At 44.3% G+C, this 25,687-nt stretch overlaps 1 protein-coding gene across 2 annotated transcripts in view; it reads left to right on the plus strand.

Moving 5' to 3' along the window:
* plxdc2b (plexin domain containing 2b) overlaps window positions 1-25,687 on the plus strand; it is a 184,731-nt gene that overhangs the window by 117,544 nt on the left and 41,500 nt on the right. For both annotated transcript variants that reach the window (XM_029756080.1, XM_029756081.1), the window contains exons 3-7: window positions 819-965; window positions 3,128-3,197; window positions 15,098-15,220; window positions 19,928-20,046; window positions 21,471-21,570. In XM_029756080.1, the coding sequence (XP_029611940.1) occupies window positions 819-965; window positions 3,128-3,197; window positions 15,098-15,220; window positions 19,928-20,046; window positions 21,471-21,570 (559 nt within the window). The remainder of the gene's footprint in view (window positions 1-818; window positions 966-3,127; window positions 3,198-15,097; window positions 15,221-19,927; window positions 20,047-21,470; window positions 21,571-25,687) is intronic.

The raw sequence follows: 25,687 nt of genomic DNA on the forward strand, positions 1-25,687 counted from the left end.
CGTTTTCTATGCTACCGCACGGCAAGTGGTACCGGCGCGCCAAGTCTAGGACCAAAAGGCTCCTTAACAGCTTTTTACCCCCAATCTATAAGACTGCTGAACAATTTTTTTTTCTTTAGTTTATTTGGTCAATGTTTTCTTAACTCTTCTTGAACTGCACTGTTGGTTATGGGCTTGTAAGTAAGCATTTCACGGTGAGGTCACTTGTCGTATTCGGCACATGTGACAAATAAAGTTTGATATGATTTGAGTACACACACAGACACATGTCAACATACACACACGCTGTTTTCATAGCACCTGTCATCAACATTTTAATAAGTATATTATACAATGGATATCAAAACAGTTCTACAGTTTTAACTCAATTACTATGAATGGTAGTCACATATTTAACTGTAACTGTTATCATTTCAGACTAGTCTTCCATGCTTTTTGCAGTTAATTTTGAAGCCAAGTGATTATTTATCTTGAGAGACAGAGAGATGTTTCTGTCTGGCTAGAAAATGTCCCACGTAAAACTGACTTAATGTACATGAAGGAGCAGAGGCTCTATTTTAATAAATCAACCTGAGCACATGGTTACATCCACTCTCATTCAATACTTTCACTCCCTACCTAACAACGTTTTGATGGTCTTTCATAAATCTCAAGCTACGAACCACAGCTCTTGTCTTACTATATTACTATCGACAAATGGTCACTTATTGAATCAATGCTTTTGTTTCGTTCCAATATAGGAACATCTATAGACTGTCTGTAAAGGGACACTCCAAATAAAGTGTAACTAACCAGTGTTTTTGTTTTGTGTCCAATAGGAGGACACAGATCACAACTACTACACATCAAAGACCTACGGCCCCACGGACCCCATGAGCAAGGACTTGTGGGTAAACGTTGACCAGATGGATAAGGAGAAGGTGAAGATCCATGGCATTTTGTCCAACACTCACAGGCAAGCTGCGGTAAGACAACCTTCCTCTCAGATTCTGATTATGTGGGAAAATGGAGATACCTGGAATGACTTGGAATGATTTGATATGAAATAGACTCATAATGACCTTCAATTGGACAGACTCTGCAGCGGGAGCTGCACCCTGCAGCAGTAGGGTGAAGTTTCCCGTAGACAATGATCTTGGGTCAGTGATCTTGGGCCATTAGTTAAGGTTAGGATTGGGGGAGGGGAAGCTGATCCTAGATCTGCAACTGGGGAAAACTTCACTCCGTAGCACACTACCTCTGCACAAACAGGTGCATACTGATAAAGGTCACCAAGCCGCTTTGGGCTTTGTATCAGGTCCTTGTACAGTCAGGAGACAGAGAACAGGGTGGCATGAAGGAGGGAGGAGGGAAGGAGGGAAGGAGGGAGGATGGGAGGAAACAATGAAACAATGTTCCATCCACAATGAGTAAAGGCACAAAATGGAGTGGTGCATTGTGTATTCTCCCCTTCAGTCACTGGATGATGGACTGAGCCATACAAACTGGGGCAAGGCTTCCCTTTTAATTGGAGAGAGCTATGGAGAGTGCAGCTTTCCTTATTCTTCCACAGTGAAAGAACCGAGCAAGTGGTATTGGGAAGTTTTCTCAGGGTCTGTCCCAAATGGCACCCTATTCCCTACACAGTGCACTACTTTTGACCTTTGGGCCCTGGTCAAAAGTAATGCACTACATAGGGAAAAGGGCATCATTTGCGACGTACGCTTAGACTGTGTCCAGAGAATCAATATGTTGGATGTTGGACATGAAACCCAAAGTGAATGGTCATTGAAGCAGGAGAGAAGAGGAGAGGGAGAGAAACAGACCACACTGAGCGCGACATCACATCAGACGCAAGCCATTTGGCCTGGGGATAGTAGTGCCAGCCAGCCCAGCCAGCCAGCTGTACCAAACCCCATTCAGCCAAACTGACAAGGACCTTCGCTGAGCAAGGGATACGCAGAGGATGTATCCCTTTGCACACTATTTCCTATATAGTGCTTTTCGACCAGAGTAGAGCACTATATAGGATAGGATGCCGTTTGGGACACACCCCCAGAGATTACCATAAGGAGGCTAGTGGGCCAGAAATGTGACTGCCGTGTTCGACAATGTGTCTTAGAAGGAGGAGAAGTCTCACTGTTAGCAGTGTTGATTTCTGGCAACGCGTTGTGCCAGCCCCAGTGTGTTGGAATACCCACAGAACATAATCAGCCAAAGGAATCGTAAAACAAGCAAATTCATCAAAATAAAGCGTAGAAGCTAAGCTGTTGAACGACTGTGTTTAGTCATGGTAATTGACTGTGGTGGGCCGCAGCATTACTCCCCCTGGTCTAATCCTGGATTATGTTGCTATGTTTACCATGGAGTTATGCACCCTATTCCCTATATACAGTCCTATGGGCCCTGGACAAAAGTAGTGCACTGGGGGAATAGGGTGCCATTTGGGACGCAGACCATTATACAGTACTGCAATGACCCATGTGACAGTTGTGCTGCCTTAAAGCAGGCTGTAAACCATCACATTTTATTCGATTTAACTACTCTATCTGACACAGAAATTGTCCCAAGAGTGTGGTAGAATGTAAAATCCAATAGCATATACATTTAGGAATCAATAGAAATGTATGAATATAATATAAATATACTGTAGTCAGCTCATTAAGGTTTTTTTTACTTGTTATCAAACTCATTTTTCAGTAATTGGTCGGGAACATTTTTGAACTAATCTTGTTTTGCACAGAAATGAGTGTGCACATTGCGTTTCACTCTGTGAGCTCATTGAAAAATGCATGTTCTTTTATGTTCAAGCTCTAGGAAGGGTGTGTAAAAAATATAAAATAAAAAATGTATGAACTCAGAAATGTTTTGTTTTCATAACCACAACATTGTATTTTATCCTGGGAGATGTATATTTGCTTAAAAACAAATCATAACGTGGCTTGTGGTAAAATGAGTAGTCAGCTACCCTAAGAACTGAGAATGGTTGAGCATAAGATGTTCTGTCCCGAGTGCCTCTTTGTTTACCTTAAACAAACTTTCTCTGTCTGAGACTGAAGTTTTATCCTAATCTTTTTCAGTCTTATCTTACATGTCTTTTTGGAGCTCTCTTTCTGACCTGGGTCTTATGTTTTATTTCTTCATGCAGAGAGTCAATCTATCCTTCGATTTCCCCTTTTATGGACATTTTCTGCGTGATCTCACCGTGGCAACTGGTGGTAAGTGAAAAACCTCTTCCTGAGTTAATGTTGTCGTGATTGAGGGAGATAGAATGAATGCTAGCAAAAGTGAAATTGTGTGTGTGAGTGCATGCGTGCGTGTGCGCATGTGCTTGACTTTTATTTGGTATCAGTCTGAATTATCATTGCAATTATACATGGTATATTATAAACTGGGTGGTTCGAGCCCTGAATGATGATTGCTTGAAAGGTATATCAGACCTTGGTAACCAGTTTATAATAGCAATAAGGCCCCTCTGGGTTTGTGGTATATAACCAATATACCACGGCTAAGGTCTGTATTCTTCACCACGTTGCGTTCAGCTTACAGTTTTTTACAATCACTTTGGCACTAATTTCAGAACCTTGATGTCATTTTTCACAACTCTAGACACAAAACTCACAACCGATGATCAAAATGCACAATTTTCAAAACTCTAACACTTTTTCCAATTGCTTGGATACAATACACATAAAGCTACGATCATTTGTTCATTGAACTAAAATCATCTGTTCAAAATGACACAACTTAACATCAAAGTACTACCATTTCAAAATGCAATTCACACATTACGTCTGAGATGACTGTCTATTCATTTCATTACAATGATCTAACTATCAATTGATACAGCTGCTCAAAATGATAAGTAACTGTTGCATTATTCTTAATGCATAGTTTTATGGAAACTGACAAACAATATTCCATGTTTAGATCATGAAAGTTTCAGGATAACGAGATCCATTGACACCAATTACCGTGGAACAAATTGGACGACAATATCTATGGATGTAATATTTCATCATCATTCTTTATCAGAAACTGTTTCTATGGTCCCATGTACCACTTTTCCAGACCATGTTTTCAGATTTGACATTACTGTAGACTTTATTAGGTACACTTATCTAGTACTGGGTAGAATCCCCTTTTGCCTCCACAACAGCCTGAATTATTCACGGTGTTGTACGTTAAGAGATGCCCTTCTGCACACCACTGTTTTAAACGGCTGTTATTTGAGTATTTGTGGCCTTTCTGTTAGCTTGAATAAGTCTGGACGTTCTCCTCCGACCTCTCTCGTTAACAAGGTGTTTTTGCCCACAGAACTGCCACTCACTGAATGTGTTTTGTTTATTGCACCATTCTCTGTAAACTCTAGAGACTGTAGTGAGGAATAATCACAGGAGGGCAGCTGTTTCTGAGATGCTGGAACCACCATGTGTGGCACCAACAATCGTACCACGGTCAAAGTTGCTTAGATTACGCATCTTGCCCGTTCTAATGTTTGGTCGAACAACAACTAAAGCTCTCTACTCTATATACTCTATATATTGAGTTGCAGGCAGCCACTTGAATCGCTGTTCGAAAGAGCAGGATATTTGCGTTAACATGCAGGTGTACCTAATAAAGTGGCCAACAGGGGTGTATGTATGCAGGCCCTTGTAATCACTTTTCCATACTGCCAACTCGTTACTGATGATTGATATCACATTGCGGTACGAGTATATAGTGAAATGAGTGGTATCCACCTACAACAATATAGCGATAACATGGAGCCGGCAGGTGATCCAGGTCACAATAGAGGTCAAGCAGTGGGAGGAGGAAGATGAGGAAGACGTGGTGGTCAAAGGAATGGCAGGGGACAAGCACCCCTTCTGAGAGGTGGTCGTGGGCCTCGTTTGAAAGGTCTGGGGGAACGTGGTAGAGGACAAGGCCACGGACCAAGACAGCGGCAGCACCAGCAAAGAGTGTCCAATGAAATCTGAGCAATAATTGTAGACCATGTCGTAAATCATGGCATGACAATGACTGAGGCAGCTACAATGACTCAACCAAACCTCAGAAGATCAACCGTGGCCTCAATCATCAGAACTTTCCGCAATGAGAACCGGTAAGTCTTCGGCATGCACTAAACATTAGGCTACTCTCAATTGTCAAATGACTGTATACTGCATGCCAATGTGCACCACAGAGTAGGTGATGTGACTAAATGTGTTCTTACTGTAATTTTCCCTTCAGAATTGAGACTTGGCCAAATAGGGGAGGCAGAGGCAAAATTCTGACTGACCAACAAGAGTGGGCTGTGGTCAATTTGGTTCGGGCCAGAAATTATATTCACCTTACAGAAATTCGTCAGCACATCTTGGACAATGACGACATGTTCAACAATGTGGAAGCCATAAGTTTGCCGACAATTGCACGCATGCTGAAAAGGCACCAGGTGTCTCTAAAACAGCTATACCGTGTACCTTTTGAAAGAAATGCAGACAGAGTGAAGCAACTGAGAACTGAGTATGTTCAGGTACGTTCAGTTTCAAGATGCCTGTTGTGAAAAATTCCCCCAAACTTCTACATCATTGTAATCAGTAATTTTCTTTCCAAAATGTCTTTTTAGAGGGTGATGGAGCTGGATGCTGACGAAAACCGTCACAATTTCCTCTTTTTGGACGAGGCAGGCTTCAACCTGGCCAAGACAAGGAGGAGAGGTCGGAATTTCATTGGCCAGCGGGCAACCAGCCAAGTACCTGGACAACGTGGGGCCAACATCACCATGTGTGCGGCTATATCGGAAGATGGTGTGGTGGGACGCAGACCTCGTATTGGATCATATAATGCTTCTCTCCTTGTAACCTTCCTTGATGAGCTAAATCAAGTCTGTAGAGCTGATGGCGTGACTTATGTCATTGTGTGGGATAATGTCAGGTTCCACCATGCTCAAATGGTGCAAGCATGGTTTCAGGCTCATCCACAATTTACCACCCTGTACTTACCCCCATACTCTCCTTTCCTTAACCCGATTGAGGAATTTTTCTCTACATGGAGGTGGACGGTATATGATAGGCGGCCTCATGAACAAGCCGCCCTTCTCCAGGCTATGGATGACGCATGCAATGACATCACTGCAGACCAGTGTCAGGCCTGGATTCACCATGCCCGAAGATTCTTCCCAAGATGTTTGGCTAATTAAACATCAATTGTGATGTGGATGAGAACCTGTGGCCAAATCCACAAGACAGGGTTGATGGAAATATAGAAGTACAGTAATCAAGCCTTTGTTTTGCTTTTTACAGTAAGCCAGGTGAGGAACACTGCAGTTTACCTTTAAATGTTTTTTCTTTTTTTGTAGCTAATTATTTTTGCTTTGATTCAAAGAAACCTATGTTGTGATTTTATTGTATTTCACCAATACATTTAATATTTTGTTCAATGATTCCACTGTGTCTGTAGTATTCTCTCTACTAGTCCTTTTACAGTGATGTATTTACGTGTAGTAGCATAATGAAACATGTATCACATATTTTGTACTACAATATTTAATGATTGTACGAACAACTACACAGTGAAACTATCAGTATCTTGTGTGTGGGTGATCTAAATGAATGTTCCTATGATATTTCATGATAAATGAGTTATTTGAACCAATGATTCTGCAAGTGCAAGGTTTCTTTAAAGATATGAATGCACAATGCAATGTTTTGAACATTGGACAGCCTGTGTTACAAGTGATGACCGTTTTGAGTTTTGTGTCTAGAGTTTTGAAAAATGACCACAAGGTTCTGAAATGAGTGCCAAAGGGATTGTAAAAAACTGTAAGAACAGCCCTTAGCTGTGTTATATTGGCCATATACCGCACCCCCCCGGCCTTATTGCTTAATTATACAGCCATTGCTTTATTGCTCCAGGGTTTAGAAGAGTTTGTAATGAGGTTAGAGAAATCATTGCTGGTGTACAGAAGCTTTTAGTGTGTGTGTGTGTGTGTGTGTGTGTGTGTGTGTGTGTGTGTGTGTGTGTGTGTGTGTGTGTGTGTGCGTGCGTGCGTGAATGCGTGGGTGCATGTTCTCTCTCGCGTGTGCGTGCTTGTGTTTTTGATTCTGTTTGTTTGTACCTTTGTGTGTGTGTGTGTGTGTGTGTGATTGATATCTGAATGCTGAGAATTGTAAAGGGTCAAACAGAAGGTTATTTATCTCGCCTCGTCACAGTCTGTCGACTGCCAGGCCAGCCAAACAAATTGAGCTTTGAAAACTCTCATCTGGCACAGACCGCAGTACAAAACCACTAACAGCCCTCAGCACAAGTCTTCCAGGCAGCCAGTTAGACTGGTACAAAACCACTTACAACACTCAGCACCAGTGGCCAGCCTGCTAGACCTGGGGAAAACCACCACCACTCCCAGTACCCAACACTCAGCAATACCAGCCGGTCCTGGAATACATCCCAAGTGGCTCCCTATTCTCTACATAGTGCACTACTTTAGACCAGGGCTCTGGTCAAAAGTAGTGCACTGTATAGGGAATAGGGTGCCATTTGGGATGCAGATTATGTTGGAGAGAGAACCAGACCAGAGTTTGGATTTGGAAAAGGACCTGCACTGCTAAGTGCTGGAATAATAACCTATTGATACACATGTGAAATAGGAGTGATATAATAACCCATTGATATACAGTACATGAGAAATAGGAGTGATATAATAACCCATTGATATACAGTACATGTGAAATAGTAGTGATATAATAACCCATTGATATACATGTGAAATAATAATCCATTGATATACAGTACCTGTGAAATAGGAGTGATATAATAACCCATTAATATACATGTGAAATAGGAGTGAAATAATAACCCATTGATATGCAGTACCTGTGAAATAGGAGTGATATAATAACCCATTAATATACATGTAAAATAGGAGTGAAATAATAATCCATTGATATACATGTGAAATGGGAGTGATATGACAGTATGAATATTAAGAAGAAAATGGTCAAATTATGACAACGCTTCGTCCTTTCTATATCTGTGGGGTGGGTTTGTGTGTTTGTGTGTGTAATGGACCAGAGCAAGTCAGACACGTTACAAAAGAGGCGAGTGTGTTAGTAAATGTTCCAACAGCACTAGGGAGGTGAAGGAAGGAGGAGGAGAAGAAAGGAGGAGGAGAAGAAGGGAGGAGGAGGGGGAGGAGTATTTTCCACCGAGACTGAGGGTGAAACCACAACGTCTTTAGTGGCTATTATCACATCAAGGAGTCATGCTTAAACCGTACCCAACTATTCCAGCAATGTATGCTGACATTAGACTGTAATCGTAATGGAAGAAAATAAATCACAATCGCCATTATCATCATGCGAATATGTCATTTTCCTGATTTCTTAGACTATTATTGGACAAGGTGAATGTTCCTCCCTAGCTATAGTATATCTCACTACCTCAGAGTTATCCTGTAGAGCATGGAGCTTCCAGAACAGTGTTGTAGTCATGAGAGATGAATAGTGTGTGTCCCAAATGGAACCCTATTCCCTATAGGGTGCACTACTTTTGACCAGAGCCCGTAGATTTCTGGTCAAAAGTAGTGCACCCTATAGGGAATAGGATGCCATTCGGGACGCTATCAAATGCTGTTAGCAGCTAGCAGCTACCCCACAGTAGATAAAGAGTCCCTACATGCCTCCAGAGAGAGACGGAGTGATGGAGGAGAGGAGGAAGAGGAGGGGGAGGAGGAGGAGGAACTGCTATCAGCTCACCGCAGGCTCCAGGACTCTGCCTCTGTAAATCCCTGTTCACACACCTCCATTTCAGTGTCTACCCCTCCCTTCATCTCTCTATCATCCTCTGTTCCTCCCTCCCTCCTTCCTCTCCTCTGCCTCCCAACTCATTTATCCATTTAGCTAGCCTTTCCACCCCTCCAGCTCTGCCCTGCTCCAACCTTCTGTTCCTCCATTGGAATTGTGTTATCCTCCTGTGAGCGTCAAGCTAGAGAGACAGTGGGGGATGGTGTGGGTCTAAGGCTGGAGACATATGGCCCTGCATGCAGCCAGGAAGGGGATAGGACAGGAGCAGTACCGAGCTGTCCATATTAGGACAGCCACAGTCTCAGCAGTAGTCCTGTTATGGACATCGTCAATCAACTGAGTGTACAAAACATTATGAACACCTGCTCATTCCATGACAGACTATCCAGGTGAAAGATGTGATCCCTTATTGATGTCACTTGTTAAATCCACTTCAGTCAGTGTAGATGAAGGGGAGGAGACAGGTTAAAGAATAATCTTTAAGCCTTGAGACCATTGGGACATGGATGGTGTATATGTGCCATTCAGAGGGTCTGGGGCAATAACTGCAGGGTTTCCCGTGTGTATCAAGAATGATCCACCACCCAAAGGACATCCAGCTAACTTGACCTAACTGTGGGAAGCATTGGAGTCAACATGAGCCAGCATCCCTGTGGAACTGCTTTCGACATCTCGTGGAGTCCATGCCCCGACGAGTTGAGGCTTTTCTGAGGGGAAATTAGGAAGGCGTTCTGAATGCTTTGTACACTCAGTGAATGGAGTTGAGTTGAGAAGTGTCTCAGCCGCACTGAGGATAGGGGTCAACACAGAGGTCAGGCCCATTTACAGACAAATCACATAGCACATTATCAAACGAAGTGGTGTTTGACATGGTGTTGCTTCAACACTTAGAAATGAATCACCTAATAACAGAAGTCACACAAGAAGTGTTGTTGTGACGTGAAGTGTTGTTAGTGCTGCTGGAGCCAAATGTAGAGAAGTGTCTAGAGGTAGGAGGTTGTAGCGCTAGAGACCGGTCTTATCGGTCCCAAACGGCACCCTATTCCCTACCTGGTCAAAAGTAGCGCACTATATAATAGAGTGCCATTTGGGACACAGTGTGGTGATATGTGATCTGATCCCGCCGTAACCCCAGCTGTCAGAGACAGCCAAGGTAGAAACCCAGCAGTGTGATGCCTTTACTGGCCCAGAACTGGCCCCCTGTCAAAACCCTGAAACACACACACACACACACACACACACACACACACACACACACACACACACACACACACACACACACACACACACACACACACTTCACCCTCAGCTCCAGATTTCACCATACACACATGCATTGGGTTCAGCGGCTGTGTTTTTCTCCAGGAACACTTTGGTTGGAGGCTTTGGTTGCATCCCAAATAGCACCCTATTCCCTTTTTAGTGATGGGCCCTGGTCAAAAGTAATGCACTAGGGAATAGTTTACCATTTGGGACACATACTTTATTTTAAGGGGGGAAAACCACAGGGCTGACGTGTGTGCACTACTAGAACAAAAGGTAGGGTTCTTCAGTGTGTGGTTCTTCATAGAGCCCTCTGTAAAGGGTTCTAGCTAGAACCCTACGTGTATATGAAGGGTTCTTCTAGAACCCTCTGTAACGGTTCTACCAATAACCCTTTTATCATCTAAATCAAATCTAATGTTATTTGTCACATGCACCGAATACAACAGGTGTAGACCTTACCGTGAAATGCTTACTTACAAGCCCTTAACCAACAATGCAGTTCAAGAAATAGAGTTAAGAAAATATTTACTTAATAAACTAAAGGAAAAAAAAGAAAAAAAAGAAAAAAGTAAGACAAAAAAATGACATAACAATAACAAGGCTATATACAGGGGGTACCGGTACCGAGTCAATGTGCGGGGGTACAGGTTAGTCGAGGTAATTTGTAAAGTGACTATGCATAGATAATAAACAGCGAGTAGCAGCAGTGTAAAAACAATCTAAAGGTTCTTCCTAGAACCCTCTATGAACGGTTCCGCCAACCTTATTAGCCTTTGAAATTAAACTCTGACAATACATTACATACACTACCATTCAAAAGTTTTAGAACACCTACTCATTCAAGGGTTTTTCTTTATCTTCACTACTACTCTACAATGTAGAAAATAGTCCAAATAAAGAAAAACCTTTGAATGAGTATGTGTAAATGATAAGGCCTTTCTTTGAGAGCTTAGTTATACCATAAGTCAGTGTTGTTAGGAAACTCCTGGTTTACATTCCACATCAGGCCTGCAAGTCACATTATGCTTGGCTTGCAAAGTGATGTGTAATGCATATTGGAATCCAGCCAGTGTGAGGATATTCAACGATTTGAACTTTTAATCACCTGGAACGTGCATTGAGAACAACTGCCAAGGTAGGGAAGATTCATTAATGAGACTACCTAAATCATCTAAAGTGGAATAACCATTGCATTAACAGGTGCAATAAATCCAAGTAACAGATTGGATTATGTTAGAAACATTTATGTTATTTATATTTGAGTAGCATAAGATTAATTAATCAATCAATGTACATGCAAAAACACAGATATTGATACAAGCAATTGTGAAAATCAACCTACAATAGAGCATTCTGGGAAATATGACAATGATGGGTGTGGTTTTGATTGTCATTTTTAATCTGTGTAGAGTAAAACAATCACACTCGACTCTGGTTATTAATACCAACAGACAACACTTGTACACCACTGAGTGTTAAGTTAATTTTACTCCTGAATCAACACTAGAAATTAAAATCAAGACAGAAATCATGGTAAAGATATCAACTATGTTAGTACTGTTATTTGAAATGATTAAGGGAATACCAGATACTGTACATGCACAAATGTTCCCATATAGGTACAGTTTAAAACATTCTCACGCCTATCTTTTTAAACTTTACTTTGATTACTCAAGCTCTGAGGTAAACACTAATGCTCAGGCACTATTTCAAATAAATAAAAAATTACAATTAAAAAACGTATTTACATTCAGAAGGGTTCTATGTAGAACCCTTCTTGACTTCCAAAGAATCGTCGAGGAACCCTTTCTTCCTAATACGGTTCTTAGGATGTTAAAGGTTCTAGGTAGAACCATTTTCCTTACAAAGAACTTTTCTCTTCCAAAAAGTGTTCTTCAGATGAAAACAGTTATTAGTAGAAACCTATCCCTCTGCAAAGAACCCTTTTAGAACCCTTTTTTCTAAGTGTGGAATGCAGTGGAATAACAAGGCAGCCAGTAAACACACGCTCACACACACGCTCACACACACACACACACACACACACACACACACACACACACACACACACACACACACACACACACACACACACACACACACACACACACAACCTATATCTTCTAGCCACACACAAGCACTTGCACACTAACAGGCGAACAGATGAAGTAGAGAGAGAAAGAGACAGACACGGGGAGGAAGCCGAGAGACACAAGGTGGTCACTCAGTATGGCGACAGCAGTTTGTCCAGTTGTTTCTCCTCTCTTCCTGTGAGCCTATGCTAACAAAGGCTTTCTCTATGTGTGTGCCTCTAGTGTCTGATAAGCCACAGTCATTATGATTACACAGACAAAATGAGGGCAGCCTCTCCCTTAATTGAAGAGATGTTTTTCTCTGCCGCTGTTTGTGAGATAAGGTAATGGCCAGACACGCAGCAGACGCTCAAGGCGAATACAGAGAGATAGAAAGTGTGTGTGTGTGTGTGTGTGTGTGTGTGTGTGTGTGTGTGTGTGTGTGTGTGTGTGTGTGTGTGTGTGTGTGTGTGTGTGTGTGTGTGTGTGTGTGTGTGTGTGTGTGTGTGTGTGTGTGTGTGTGTGTGTGTCTGTGTCTGTGTGTTCCTTCTATGCTGGCTGCTCCTATGAAATCTCTCCAGAATTTAGCAAAGGCTCAGTATGGAAAAACAATTGGGTTGTTTGGACAGAATGTTTAATAAAGTAGAGTGCTTGGTCAAGAGGTTCTGGTAATGCCCATTCATGTTTTCCCTCTATATACAGAACAGTACTCCCTGACACCAGAACATATAAACAGAGGTGGAACTAGAAATGGAACAAAATCTCTTATCCCTCTCACTATCTGTCTCTGTCTCTGTTTCTCTCTCTCTCTCCCTCTCTCTCTTTCTCTCTCTCTTCGCCTTCACCATCTCCGTCCCCCACACACTCACCCCTTTTCTCTTTCTCTCATTCTCTGTTGAATTCTTACTCTTCTACTCCCACTCCTACTATCCAGTTTCAAAACCGTCCTTAAAGTGACGGCCATAATGAATTTGACTGCCCGCTCTATTGAATGGCTCTCTCTCTGGGTGTCTGCTCTTAAGTGTACTGCGAGACTGTCGCATTTTCCCCAAGCTGTTGGTTTAATGTTTTTGTGTTTGCAACAGATTTTTAGGAAAAGCCTCTCTCCTTTGACCTGGAGAAGCAGGCACAGAGCCAAAAGTCTCCCAACAGGCTGAATTTAACATAGAGGATGGTGCGTGTGTGCACGTGCGTCCGCGCATTCTTGCGTGTGAGTGTGCCCACGTGCATGTGTCTCTGTGCGTGCGTTTTGCCTGTGTGTGTCCCTGATGGCCTTTGTGTGGTTATGTGGGCCTACACTGTGCGTCTTTGTCTGGGCCCATTCTGTGCTGTTTCAAGATACAAAGAGAAAGGTGGGGAGACCAGGTGTGTCGGAGAAAAGGCACATGGTTGGGCTATTGGGTAAACACTACAGCTGATTGAATGCACTGATTGAGTCAGAGTTGAAACATTTGTGTCATTCTCCTCAGTGTGGAGGGAGGGAGGGAGGGAGGGAGCGTAGCCCCAAATCTCCACCCTCTTATCTCTTGCTAAATCTCTCTCTCTCCCTCCCCCATGTTTACCTAGTAGACCGACAGGTAGGCTTACTGTAGTCACTCAACTCCCCCTCCTCCTTCGATCCTCCTTCTATCCTCCGGTTCTCCTGTATCTCCACAGCTCTGTGCTCTGCTGACTGCACTGGGTGGGGGCACACACGCGCACACACACACACACACACACACACACACACACACACACACACACACACACACACACACACACACACACACACACACACACACACACACCGCTGGATGGGGGCTGCACTTGACTGTGCGGTCCTTAAGGGGAGGGGCCGTGTTCTTGGCCTCTGTCGTAATGTGTTGTTTTCTTTACAGCACGTCTGCTGTTGGTGAAGACATATGGTGACACGAGCTGGCAGTGAATTGGCTGCAGCTATGAGTGTCCTTTGAAGAACACTGTTTAGGTTTTTTCCATATTTTTTATTTTTTTTAGCTTTTTCTTGCTGTACAAAAGTTTCAGCCAGATGCGTTCGTCCGAAGGAACTTACAGTCATGTGTGCATGCATTTACCGTATGGGTGGTCACAGGACTCAAACCCACCATGCTCTACCAACTGAGAAACAAAGGACAACTTTTTTCTATTGATGTCCTCTCTGATGGAGCTGTATTTAGATGATGCGAGTATATACACACACACACACACACACACACACACACACACACACACACACACACACACACACACACACACACACACACACACACACACACACACACACACACACACACACACACTCACACTGTGGAAAAGCCGAGTGAGAAAGCAGCAGGCAACCTTTCACCAGCCTTCTAACTGTCTCTAATGGCTGAAGAAGAAACAGTCCTCTGTGACTCTAACCTGTCATACAAACACCACCTTGTTGTGAGACTGAACAGAGTGGAAGCCCTTAACAAAGTCCTTATTGTCACTGACTGTGTGTGTGTGCGTGCGTGTGCGCGTGCGTGTGCGTGCTCGCCTGCGTGTCTGGTTTGAGACTGTCAGGCAGAGAGGGAAGCTTCGCCAGGGAACATGACTGAGAAACTCCATTATATGATGAGTGAATTTACTCTGCTAAATCAGCATTTCCTCTTTGAAGCCCTTCAGGTTTTATTTTATGGAATATAATTAGCTAATTAATCAGCAGGACCAAGCAGCTGATGCAGGTGGGGGGTTAGGAAGCCCGTGGCTGGGGGTCAGCGGGGATATGATGGACCATTTTGTAAACGTGTGGAAAGATAAACAGATATGCATCTTGACTTGCCGAAGTTCGGTGGTTTATTGGACTGCACCTGACCGAAAGGGGGCAGCACCTGTCTGACCTTGACACGTGAGAGCGAGAGAGACCTTGAAACGAGTGGAATAATAGTAGGCCCTCAGTCATTGACATGCCGACTTGTTGTGGGGTGGCGACTGTCGTAATTAATGAGTACTACCCGCTCTGTGTTTCTTCCTCAGGGTTCATCTACACGGGTGATGTGGTCCACAGGATGCTGACGGCCACCCAGTACATCGCCCCCCTCATGGCCAACTTTGACCCCAGTGTCTCCAGGAACTCAACCGTCATCTACTTTGACAACGGTACGTGGCACTCAGTCCCTAATTTGTCTATGCTCTGTCCTTAAGATTGTAGCAACTCCAGCTACAAGATCCCACGTCTGACAGCAGTGTGTAACTTGCAAGATGCAAACGCTGAGACCCATGGCTCTCAAAGGCATGCTGTAGCACATGACGAACTGCGCCAGAAGCACAGACTATTGGTGAGAAGAAAAAAAAAGCTAATAATGGGCTCTTTCAAAACAGGTCAATCTTATGGTTGGAATCTCTTCTCTGACCATGTAGGCCTCCATTGCTCGCCAATCTCCCCAAATCAGTGTATGCCTCCCAAATGGCACCCTATACCCTGTTTGGGGGATAGGGTGTCATTTAGGATGCAGTTAGTGACTGACCAGCTGAATGACCTTTTCCAGTGGACCATTTCCATCATGGGTTAGGCAGTGTGGCAGCTGATCGATACCCAGCCTAGATGCTCTTTACCAGTCCATCCATCAGGCAGTGGCCTGCCAAGGCTGCATGTAGACTGGAACCTCAGCCTTGCCTCTCAACCTCATACACATCCAATTAAAACGTGATTCATCTACTTTAAATGTATCCCCCCCATGGGGACCCACTGACAGCCTCTCTTTCTCACTTTAAGAAGTATTCAACGTTGTAAGAAGTTGTGTCTATGTGTTTTCAACATTTTCGAGCCCTATGCAGTCATCGTCCCCCTGCCGACTAGTACACTATTCCCAGTGTGTCGAGAAATATTTTTTTTTGCCTATCTTTCTGCAGCATATAAGCCATTTTAGGGAAAAACAAGGCCAGCTTGTGCAGTGCACTCATTCTCACCCAGTCTGTATTTTTAGAAGAGGGAGCCCCAGATAGCACGGCTGCTTTCTCTCTGAACTCAATGCATTTTAAGTAGGCTCCGGACTTCTATTAGGCTTACCTTTTATAGCGCTGACTGGTGGAACTCACACGGCCAACAAGGAGTAGTCACACTACTCTCTTTTCCCTCCTCCAATCTACCTATACCTCTGGCTACCTCTACACGTCTTCAATTTACCCTCAATTGCCCCCTCTCCCTCCCTCCCTCCCCATCCAAAACAGAATCCAAGCAGAGTAGCGTTGCGTTCCCAGCCCCCTGTACACTGTTCTAGCCAGGACCCATTCTCAGTCAGATGGATAGAGTATTCAGAACAGACAGGGTTACTGTGACAACCGCTGGCTGCATCCCAAACGGCACCCTATTCGCTATATAGTGCAACACGTTTGACCAGGGCACATAGGGCACCCCAATTTCCTATATAGGGAATAGGGTGCCATTTGGGACGCGGGCCACTGCCATGCCCTGCCTCGATTCCTGTCCTCTCTACATCAAGCATGCAGCCCCATGCCCCGGCCAGGTCATCGAGAATCCTGTAGCATCAGCCTCATGCATAAGCCTTCTGGAGGCCAGGTGTGGATATTACGGGGGTTTCCTGTAGCTCTACAGCTGCAGTACTCCTAGCTGTCAGCAGAGAAACGAAATCCCCACTTTACTTTGGACGGGAGAGAGGTTCTGGCTGTGTGATGGAAAAATTGATTACTTGTGTTAACAAACCTTTATTGCTCTGGCTCTTGGCCAAATGACTGTCTGGCTGCATGGGAGAGCAAAGGCATCCCTTTCACATCCAAAGGCTCTCCGAAGTCCACACTAAATCAAAACGGCATGGGGGAGGAACGTGAGGTTTGCACCCGGGGTAGGGCTGTGCACGGTTATTTGAATATCTGAACGGATGTTAGTGTTCAAATACATTTTGGAGCGAAAACAGGCCTCTATAACCTGAGTGCTTTTTCTAAATGAAATGACAATATCAGTGTAACATTGTTATACACACGGATATACCATGACATTTCAAATGATTCATGGAATAAAATAACAAACTTCTCAATGTCGTTTTTTGACATGCACGTGCGCCCAATAAAAAGACCGGTAGCCTTCACCTGTCTTGTTGTTTATGTTGTCCAATCAAAGAGGCTCAATGTGTAGCAAATGGGAGTGAGAGTTCACTAATGTAATGCAATGATTGAACAAAAAGAAAAACCAAAAAAGCTATAAAAGTTAGCGTGAAGGCTACAACGAGCAACCAACAGGTCGGCTGTTTTATCTGAATGGGGTTGAGGAGAAAGCGCAGCATGTGGCTTCAATCAGCCTAGCTACTCCAGTCAAGACAGGCACAGTTATGTGGGATGATGAATAACATTGTGGCTGCTACAAGTTAGCTAGTCTTGGCTGTAGCCGAGTTGCCTTGGCGTCTCTCTCTCTCTCTCTCTCTCTCCCTCCCTCTGCTCGCTACACACACCGCCCCATATAACCTCTGCAGGCACAGATGCAGCAATAGAGCGCCAGCCTCTACCACGCGCAGCAGTGCTCAGGTTAAAAATGTGCGTTTAAAAAAACGAATGTATTTCGAATATACTGATATCCAACAAAAAAAAGAAGGATACTATTTGAATACTGAAATGATTTCAACCCCCCCCCCATCCAGTGCAGAGTACTTCATGTGAACTTCCTCCTGATTCTTCAAAAACAATTAAATGTAGCCTGTATGTTGCAAGGAGTTTTGTTTACTGGAATATAAACTCAGCAAAAAAAGAAACGTCCCTTTTTCAGGACCCTGTCTTTCAAAGATAATTCGTAAAAAAACAAATAACTTCACAGATCTTCATTGTAAAGGGTTTAAGCATTGTTTCCCATGCTTCAATGAACCATAAACAATTAATGAACATGCACCTGTGGAACGGTCGTTAAGACACTAACAGCTTACAGACGGTAGGCAATTAAGGTCATAGTTATGAAAACTTAGGACACTAAAGAGGCCTTTCTACTGACTCTGAAAATCACCAAAAGAAAGATGCCCAGCGTCCCTGCTCATCTGCGTGAATGTACCTTAGGCATGCTGCAAGGAGGCATGAGGACTGCAGATGTGGCCAGGGCAATAAATTGCAATGTCCGTACTGTGAGACGCTTAAGACAGTGCTACAGGGAGACAGGAAGGACAGCTGATCGTCCTCGCAATGACAGACCACGTGTAACAACACCTGCACGATCGGTACATCCGAACATCACACCTGCGGGACAGGTACAGGATGGCAACAACAACTGCCCGAGTTACACCAAGAACCACAATCCCTACATCAGTGCTCAGACTGTCTGCAATAGGCTGAGAGAGGCTGGACTGTTGGCTTGTAGGCCTGTTGTAAGGCAGGTCCTCACCATACATCACCGCCTCCAACATCTTCTATGGGCACAAACCCATCGTCGCTGGACCAGACAGGACTGGCAAAAAGTGCTCACTGATGAGTCACGGTTTTGTCTCACCAGGGGTGATGGTCGGATTTACGTTTATCGTCGAAGGAATGAGCGTTACACCGAAGCCTGTAGTCTGGAGCGGGATGGATTTGGAGGTGGAAGGTCCGTCATAGTCTGGGGCGGTGTGTCACAGCATCATCGGACTGAGCTTGTTGTCATTGCAGGCAATCTCAACGCTGTGCGTTACAGGGAAGACATCCTCCTCCCTTCCTGCAGGCTCATCCTGACATGACCCTCCAGCATGACAATGCCACCAGCCATACTGCTCGTTCTGTGCATGATTTCCTGCAAGACAGGAATATCAGTTTTCTGCCATGGCCAGCGAAGAGCCCAGATCTCAATCCCATTGAGCACATCTGCGACCTGTTGGATTGGAGGGTGAGGGCTAGGGCCATTCCCCCCAGAAATGTCCAGGAACTTGTAGGTGCCTTGGTGGAAGAGTGGGGTAACATCTCACAGCAAGAACTGGCAAATCTGGTGCAGTCCATGAGGAGGAGATGCACTGCAGTACTTAATGCAGCTGGTGGCCACACCAGATACTGACTGTTACTTTTGATTTTGACCTCCCCTTTGTTCAGGGACACATTATTCCATTTCTGTTAGTCACATGTCTGTGGAACTTGTTCAGTTTATGTCTCAGTTGTTGAATCTTGTTATGTTCATACAAATATTTACACATGTTAAGTTTGCTGAAAATAAGCACAGTTGACAGTGAGAGGATGTTTCTTTTTTTGCTGAATTTACTAGGCTTGCATGTATCTTTTATAATCTGAGAAGGTGAAACTGTGGTATCAGAGAAGACGCATGTCACAACTCATTTTGGCTACCCTGGATGCCTCAGGCAATGTTTGAAACTTAAGGAACCTTGCCTCCTCTGGGTTTTGCTCTCCATATTCGTATCTAATAGAAATCTATGTAGGTCTATGTAGTTCTCTATTGTCCTGTGTAGTTATATATCAGGGGTGGGTAATCATTTTGTCTCAAAGGGCAACATTGGGTTTTCAAAATTCAGGGGGCTGCATAGACTTCTTTGGGGACCGATTTCTACATACTTTCTATCCAGTTTTAAACCCCTAGGTTTCCCACACCTGTTATATATGGTTCTAAGTGGTTCTGTATGGTCCTGTGTGGTTCTATGTGTTTCTATATTATTCTGTATGGTCATGTGTGGTTCTATGTGGTTTTGTGTGGAACTGTGTGTTTATATGTAGTTCTGTGTGGCCCTGTGTGGTTATACAGTATGTTGTTCTGTGCGGTACTGTGTTGTTCTAAGTGGTTATATCTGGTCCTAAGTGGTTCTTTGTGGTTTTGCATGGTCCTGTGTGGTTATGTGGTCCTGTTTGATTGTCTAAGGTTCTGACAGTCTCCCTCTTTCCCTTTCCCTCATCCAGGCACTGCTCTGGTAGTCCAGTGGGACCATGTCCACCTGCAGGACAGCTACAACCTGGGCAGCTTCACCTTTCAGGCCACACTGCACAGCGACGGCAGGATCGTCTTCGCCTACAAAGAGGTCTCTCTCTCTTTCTCTTTATCGACGTATTAAACCTCTCTCTCGTTCTCTTTATCTACATATGCCTCTCTCTCTCTCTCTCTCTCTCTCTCTCTCTCTCTCTCTGTTGCTCCCTATCTAGGCTATATGTCCCTCCCCTCTGCCTCTTTCTCTCGCTTTCTCTATTTCTGCTACTCTCAGTCCCTCTCGCACTGTCTCTCTTTATTTCTCTCGCTGCTCCTCCCTCCAGCTATCTCCCACAGATGGGTGGATTGCTTAGCAACAAAACCGATCTGTGCGCAACCCTTGAGGAAAACAGAAGGGATTCGTTTAGAATCAAAGGATTGTTGACAACATGCACACTTTATTTTCTCTCCAAATGTTTATTGAGAACATAAATACATTTGCACAATGAGTACTTGTTGTCTCTCAAATATATCGTTACAGTTGTTGGCTAGCTAGATAGCGATAATTAGCTAAACAAGACATGGTATCAAGAACAAGATAAAACTAGCTGAAACGAGCCACCTACGATTCCCCCCACATGGCAGCTTCTTGTCATTGTTGCTAGTTATCTGAACTTTCAGAATCAACACACGGCCTCTGCAATGCTCACGCATCATTTTCGTGACGTTGTCAGCTAACCCAGCTATAGGGTTATAGGAGTGACATTACGTCACACCCAGCTTGTGAGGAGCAGGGAATTCTTCACGTTCACCGCTCTCTCCTTCTCCATCTCTTTCTGTTTCTCTATTTCTCTCTCTCTCTCTCTCTCTGTTTCCATTTCTCTCTCTCTGTTTCTCTCTCTCGCTCTCTCATTCCTCACCCTCTCTTCCTTGTGGCGACGGAGCACTTATTACATTCTCTCCGTGATTGAGTTGATAAATAAAGCTCTGTGCTCTCCAACCTCTGTTCTCAATCAGGGCATGACGCGACATATCTCTTTCTCTCTCTCTCTTTCTCTCCATTCCAATCAGGGAGTACTTTTCTCTAACCACTCACCTCATCCACCTTCATGTAAAGACGTAAAGGTGACTGCTGTGTTCACTTCACTTTCACCACACAATAAAAGTGTGTCTCTCCAAGGAGCTCTACATTCTCAAGTTTGAGCCCGCCGGACTTGTTTTGTGGAGTTATTAATTGGATTTTCTGGGGAGATGAGTTGATTGTAAGCTCTTTGTTCTTGCCAGTAAATGAAGTCCCATTGTCTGTAGGCTTGCGTCACAAAATGGCACCCTATTCCCTATATAGTGCCGGCCCTGGTCAAAAGAAGTGCACTATAAACGGTATAGGGTGTCATTTGGGACACATTTACCCCAGCCTTCCATCAGCATCAGAAACTGTTAGGCCTCTGCCTGGTTTGGTCTGTTTGCAGCCGGCTCAGTTAGATAGGTGTGGCGGCTGGTGATTGATGCCCCTCCACTGGTCTCTCCTCTCTCTTCCAGATCCCCATCGAGGTGGCCCAGATCAGCTCTGTCAATCACCCGGTGAAGGTGGGCCTCTCCGATGCCTTTGTGGTGGTCCACAGGATCCAACAGATTCCCAGTGAGTCACGATGATGCAGAGAGTGCTGCGTCACTGCACGCACGCACACACACGACTCCCTGCATCGCTACATAGACATAAACCATCATAAACCACATCACACACACACACGACTCCCTGCGTCGCTACATAGACATAAACCATCATATAAACCACATCACACACACACACACGACTCCCTGCATCGCTACATAGACGTAAACCACATCACACACACACACGACTCCCTGCGTCGCTACATACACATAAACCATCATAAACCACATCACACACACACGCATGCACGCACACCTTTTACCACTCACACATCACATACACACATACCACATTACACTTTTTACTACACACACACCATCAAACATCACTTCAGTTTTTTACTGTGTATGTACCATCACATACCACCTCATACTGCATGACACCAAAGGATGGGCAGTGGATACATACAGTAAGCCAATCACATGACCAGTACCAGTAGTTTTTTTTCCCCCTCTCAAAACTCCTTACTTGTGGGGCTGGAATACGGTGAAGTTGCCCCTAGACCAGGGGTGGGCAACTACGGCCCGCGGGCCGCATTTGGCATTTTAAAGGAATTATTATTTTGGGTTAAAAAAAAAACACTCCAGGCCACACTGGAACATCTAAAGGTAGATATAAAGTATGGATGAACAAATAAGTAAAAACAAAAAGTCTGTGCTGCCTTTTGTTGAATTCGAAATCCCAAAATTCACACCTGCCCTATATGCTGATCTTGGTTCAGTTTTGCATTTCTCCCACTGGGGGATGGGAAGTTGGTCCTAGATCTGAATCTCACCCCAAAGCGCGCATTAGTTCAACCTTTTGCTGTGGCCTCTCAAACGGCAGAATGGGAATGATTACATGGGCGCGGTCCAGAATTGTCTCTTTGCATGACGTTCCTTCCAATTTAGGCCCATTAAAGTTAAAAGAAAGTTAAGCAAAAGAGGAGAACGTCAACCTTTTCATCCGCTGCTAGACCCGCTCTGGGGCTTTCATTTCATTTTCAAGTCTGCGAAAACCATTCATTTAATTGCTTGTTGATGATATGTTCACAGGACTTGGCTTTTGAAGAATGTACAGGATTTGTTTCACATAGCGTTTTATAGCTTGTTATTTATAACATTTTGACTTTGTCTGGAATTATTAAATCCTGGGTAATAAGTACCTCTGCTCAGAAAACTTTAAAGACTCCCCGTTGGCACCCCATTGCCTATATAGTGCACTACTTTTTTCTTTTACCAAAGCCCTATTGGCACTACATAGGGAATAAGGGGCCATTTGGAACATAGCCACTGTGGTCAGTAATAAAGGGTTTAGGTGTTATAATGGGGAATTCAAACCTGCTGCTCAGCTGTTCTGTGAGTGTTGAACTTCTGTGGTTGTTGATTATTTCTACTTTTCTGAAAACTGTGGGTTCAGCTGTGCTCTTGTAACTGTTGCCACAGTAGCTCTCCCACAACACTCTTGTTGGTACTATATAGCCCTCAAACGTAACTCTGGACCTCGAAGCCAGTTCCACTGTGTTTTTTCCATTGTTCCCCTCTAATTAGGAACTCATTTAGACCTGGGACACCAGGTGGGTACAATTAATTATCAGGTAGAACAGAAAACCAGCAGGCTCCGGACCTCATAGGGTAAGAGATGAAAACCCCTGCTGTAGAGGGTTTTCAGGCTTCCAAAGGACTTGTGTTAAATACTACCCGCTTTGGTGCAGTCTTTCTAACATTCAGCTCAGCTGGATGAAAACAGTCTCCTCGGCTGCGTCCCAAATGGCACCCTATTCCCTATGGGACCTTGTCAAAGGTAATGCACTATATAGGGAATAGGGTGACATTTGCGATGTGGGGTGGGGGGGGCTGAGGAGTATTTATCTCTGCTCTGCTGAGGAGTATTTTTCTCCGCTCAAACAAGAGTAATAAAGGCCTAGTTTCTTTCTTTTAATTATTATAATAATTATGTTTTAATCAGGAGGTGCTGCCGCACCCTCAGCACCCTTACTTCCCGTGGCTATGACACCAGGAGATACTGACTCTGCAGGTATCAGATTACGTTTGGACCTGGCAAAATGTGGAAGCTATACCTGTCCACTAGGGGCAGCGTGAGCGCCTATTACTGTATAGTAGGCTCACTAGGGCTTTGTGGATGGTGAATGGGCGTTTAAGCTGTAGACGCCAGCTCCAAGGGTCGCGTGTTCAATCCCAGTGCTAGGCATGCGTTTTTTAGTTTTTTTAAAGCCTTTCCTAAACCTTAATCCTTAACTTACCCAATTAATGCCTAAACTTAAGTTTAACCCTATCCCTAACTTTAACTCTAACGTTAACAATTCAGAATTAATCCCTCAACTTTTTGGGACTGACAACGAAGATACGGCACCAGATGGTGTAATTTAAACTTCAAGCCATGGCGTAATTCTGTTGCTGGAGTTATGCCGTTTTATTTGGAGATTCGGTTGCAAAGTTCTGTCTGTTCTAGCCTGAAAGACTGTAAAATGCTGAGCCAGCTTCCTCACAAACTTTTACTGGGTTCCCTTCTTTATTTATTTTGGTTTAATGGACGTACAATACAGCCCAAACAGTAGTATTGTACTCCCTCTGAAGTAAACTATTGGTTTGCTAATTTCCTGTATGAGAGGCCTTTCCTTTGGAAGTGTAATATCATGAAAACATACATTTGATCATATATTTCATATACCTAGTGAATGGTGGCGAATGTGATATCTCTAGAGAGGATAGAAATAGGCAGGTTGGTGGGTGAACATGGAGAAGGTGATATTTGGGCAAAGAGCAGAAACTCATGTCTGTCTGTCTGTCTGTGGAGAGAAAGGTCAGGATTAGCATCTTGGGTCTTCTGTCGGTCAAAAGGGCAGGACAATCTCGCTCTCTCAATGTGTCTCAGCCGCTGCTGTTTAGTAGGCAAAGCATGTAGCCAATGCATCCATTTCAGGATATACAGTACCAATGTTAGCTACTGGTTCGTCAACATGTTATGCTGTGCAGTGCTCTGAAAAGGCTGGATTTGGTTGTTTATAACTGATGATTCTTAATTAAAAGGGAATTGAATGTTGATCACTATAACTCTCCTTGATGTGGCAGGGCTTGCGAGCTACCACGGATTACAAAGGGAAACCTAGCTGCCCAATTACGCGAACCTTCCAGACGAGCTAAATGCCTTCTATGCTCGCTTCGAGCCAAGCAACACTGAACCATGTGTAAGAGCACCAGCTGTTCCAGACGACTGTGTGATCACGCTCCCCGCAGCCGATGTGAGTAAGACTTTTTAAACAGGTTAACATTCACAAGGCCGCAGGGCCAGACGAATTACCAGGATGTGTGCTCAGAGCCTGCGCTGACCAGCTGGCAAGTGTCTTCACTGACATTTTCAACCTCTCCCTGACCCAGTCTGTAATACATACATATTTTGAGCAGACCACCACACTCCCTGTGCCCAATGACTATCGCCCTGTAGCACTCACATCTGTAGCCATGAAATACTTTGAAAGGCTGGTCATGGCTCACACTTATCACCATTATCCCAGACACCCTGGACCCACTCCAATTTGCAAACCGCCCCAACAGATCTACAGATGACACAATCTCTATTGCACTCCACACTGCCATTTCCCACTTGGACAAAAGGAACACCAGCGTGAGAATGCTGTTCATTGACTACAGCTCAGCGTGGTAGGTGGTAGGTCTGATCACCGACGACGATGATACATTCTATAGGGAGGAGGCCAGAGACCTGGCAGTGTGGTGCCAGGACAACAACCTCTCTTAACATCAGCAAGACAAAAGAGCTGATCGTAGACTACAGGAAATGGGGGGCCGAGCACACCCCCTTCCACATTGACGGGGCTGTAGTGGAGACGGTCGAGAGCTTCAAGTTCCTCAGTCTCCACTAAGGACCTATCATGGTCCAAAAACACGAGCACAGTCATGAAGAGGGCACGACGACAACTTTTCCCCCTCAGGAGGTTGAAAAGATTTCACATGGGCCCTCAGTTTAAAAAAAAAAGTTATACTGCTGCACCATTGAGAGCATCTTGACTGGCTGCGTCACCACTTTATATAGAAGCTGCTCGGCACCCGACCGCAAGGCGCTA

Source organism: Salmo trutta, chromosome 6 (assembly GCF_901001165.1).
Source record: "Salmo trutta chromosome 6, fSalTru1.1, whole genome shotgun sequence".
Classification (NCBI taxonomy): domain Eukaryota; kingdom Metazoa; phylum Chordata; class Actinopteri; order Salmoniformes; family Salmonidae; genus Salmo; species Salmo trutta.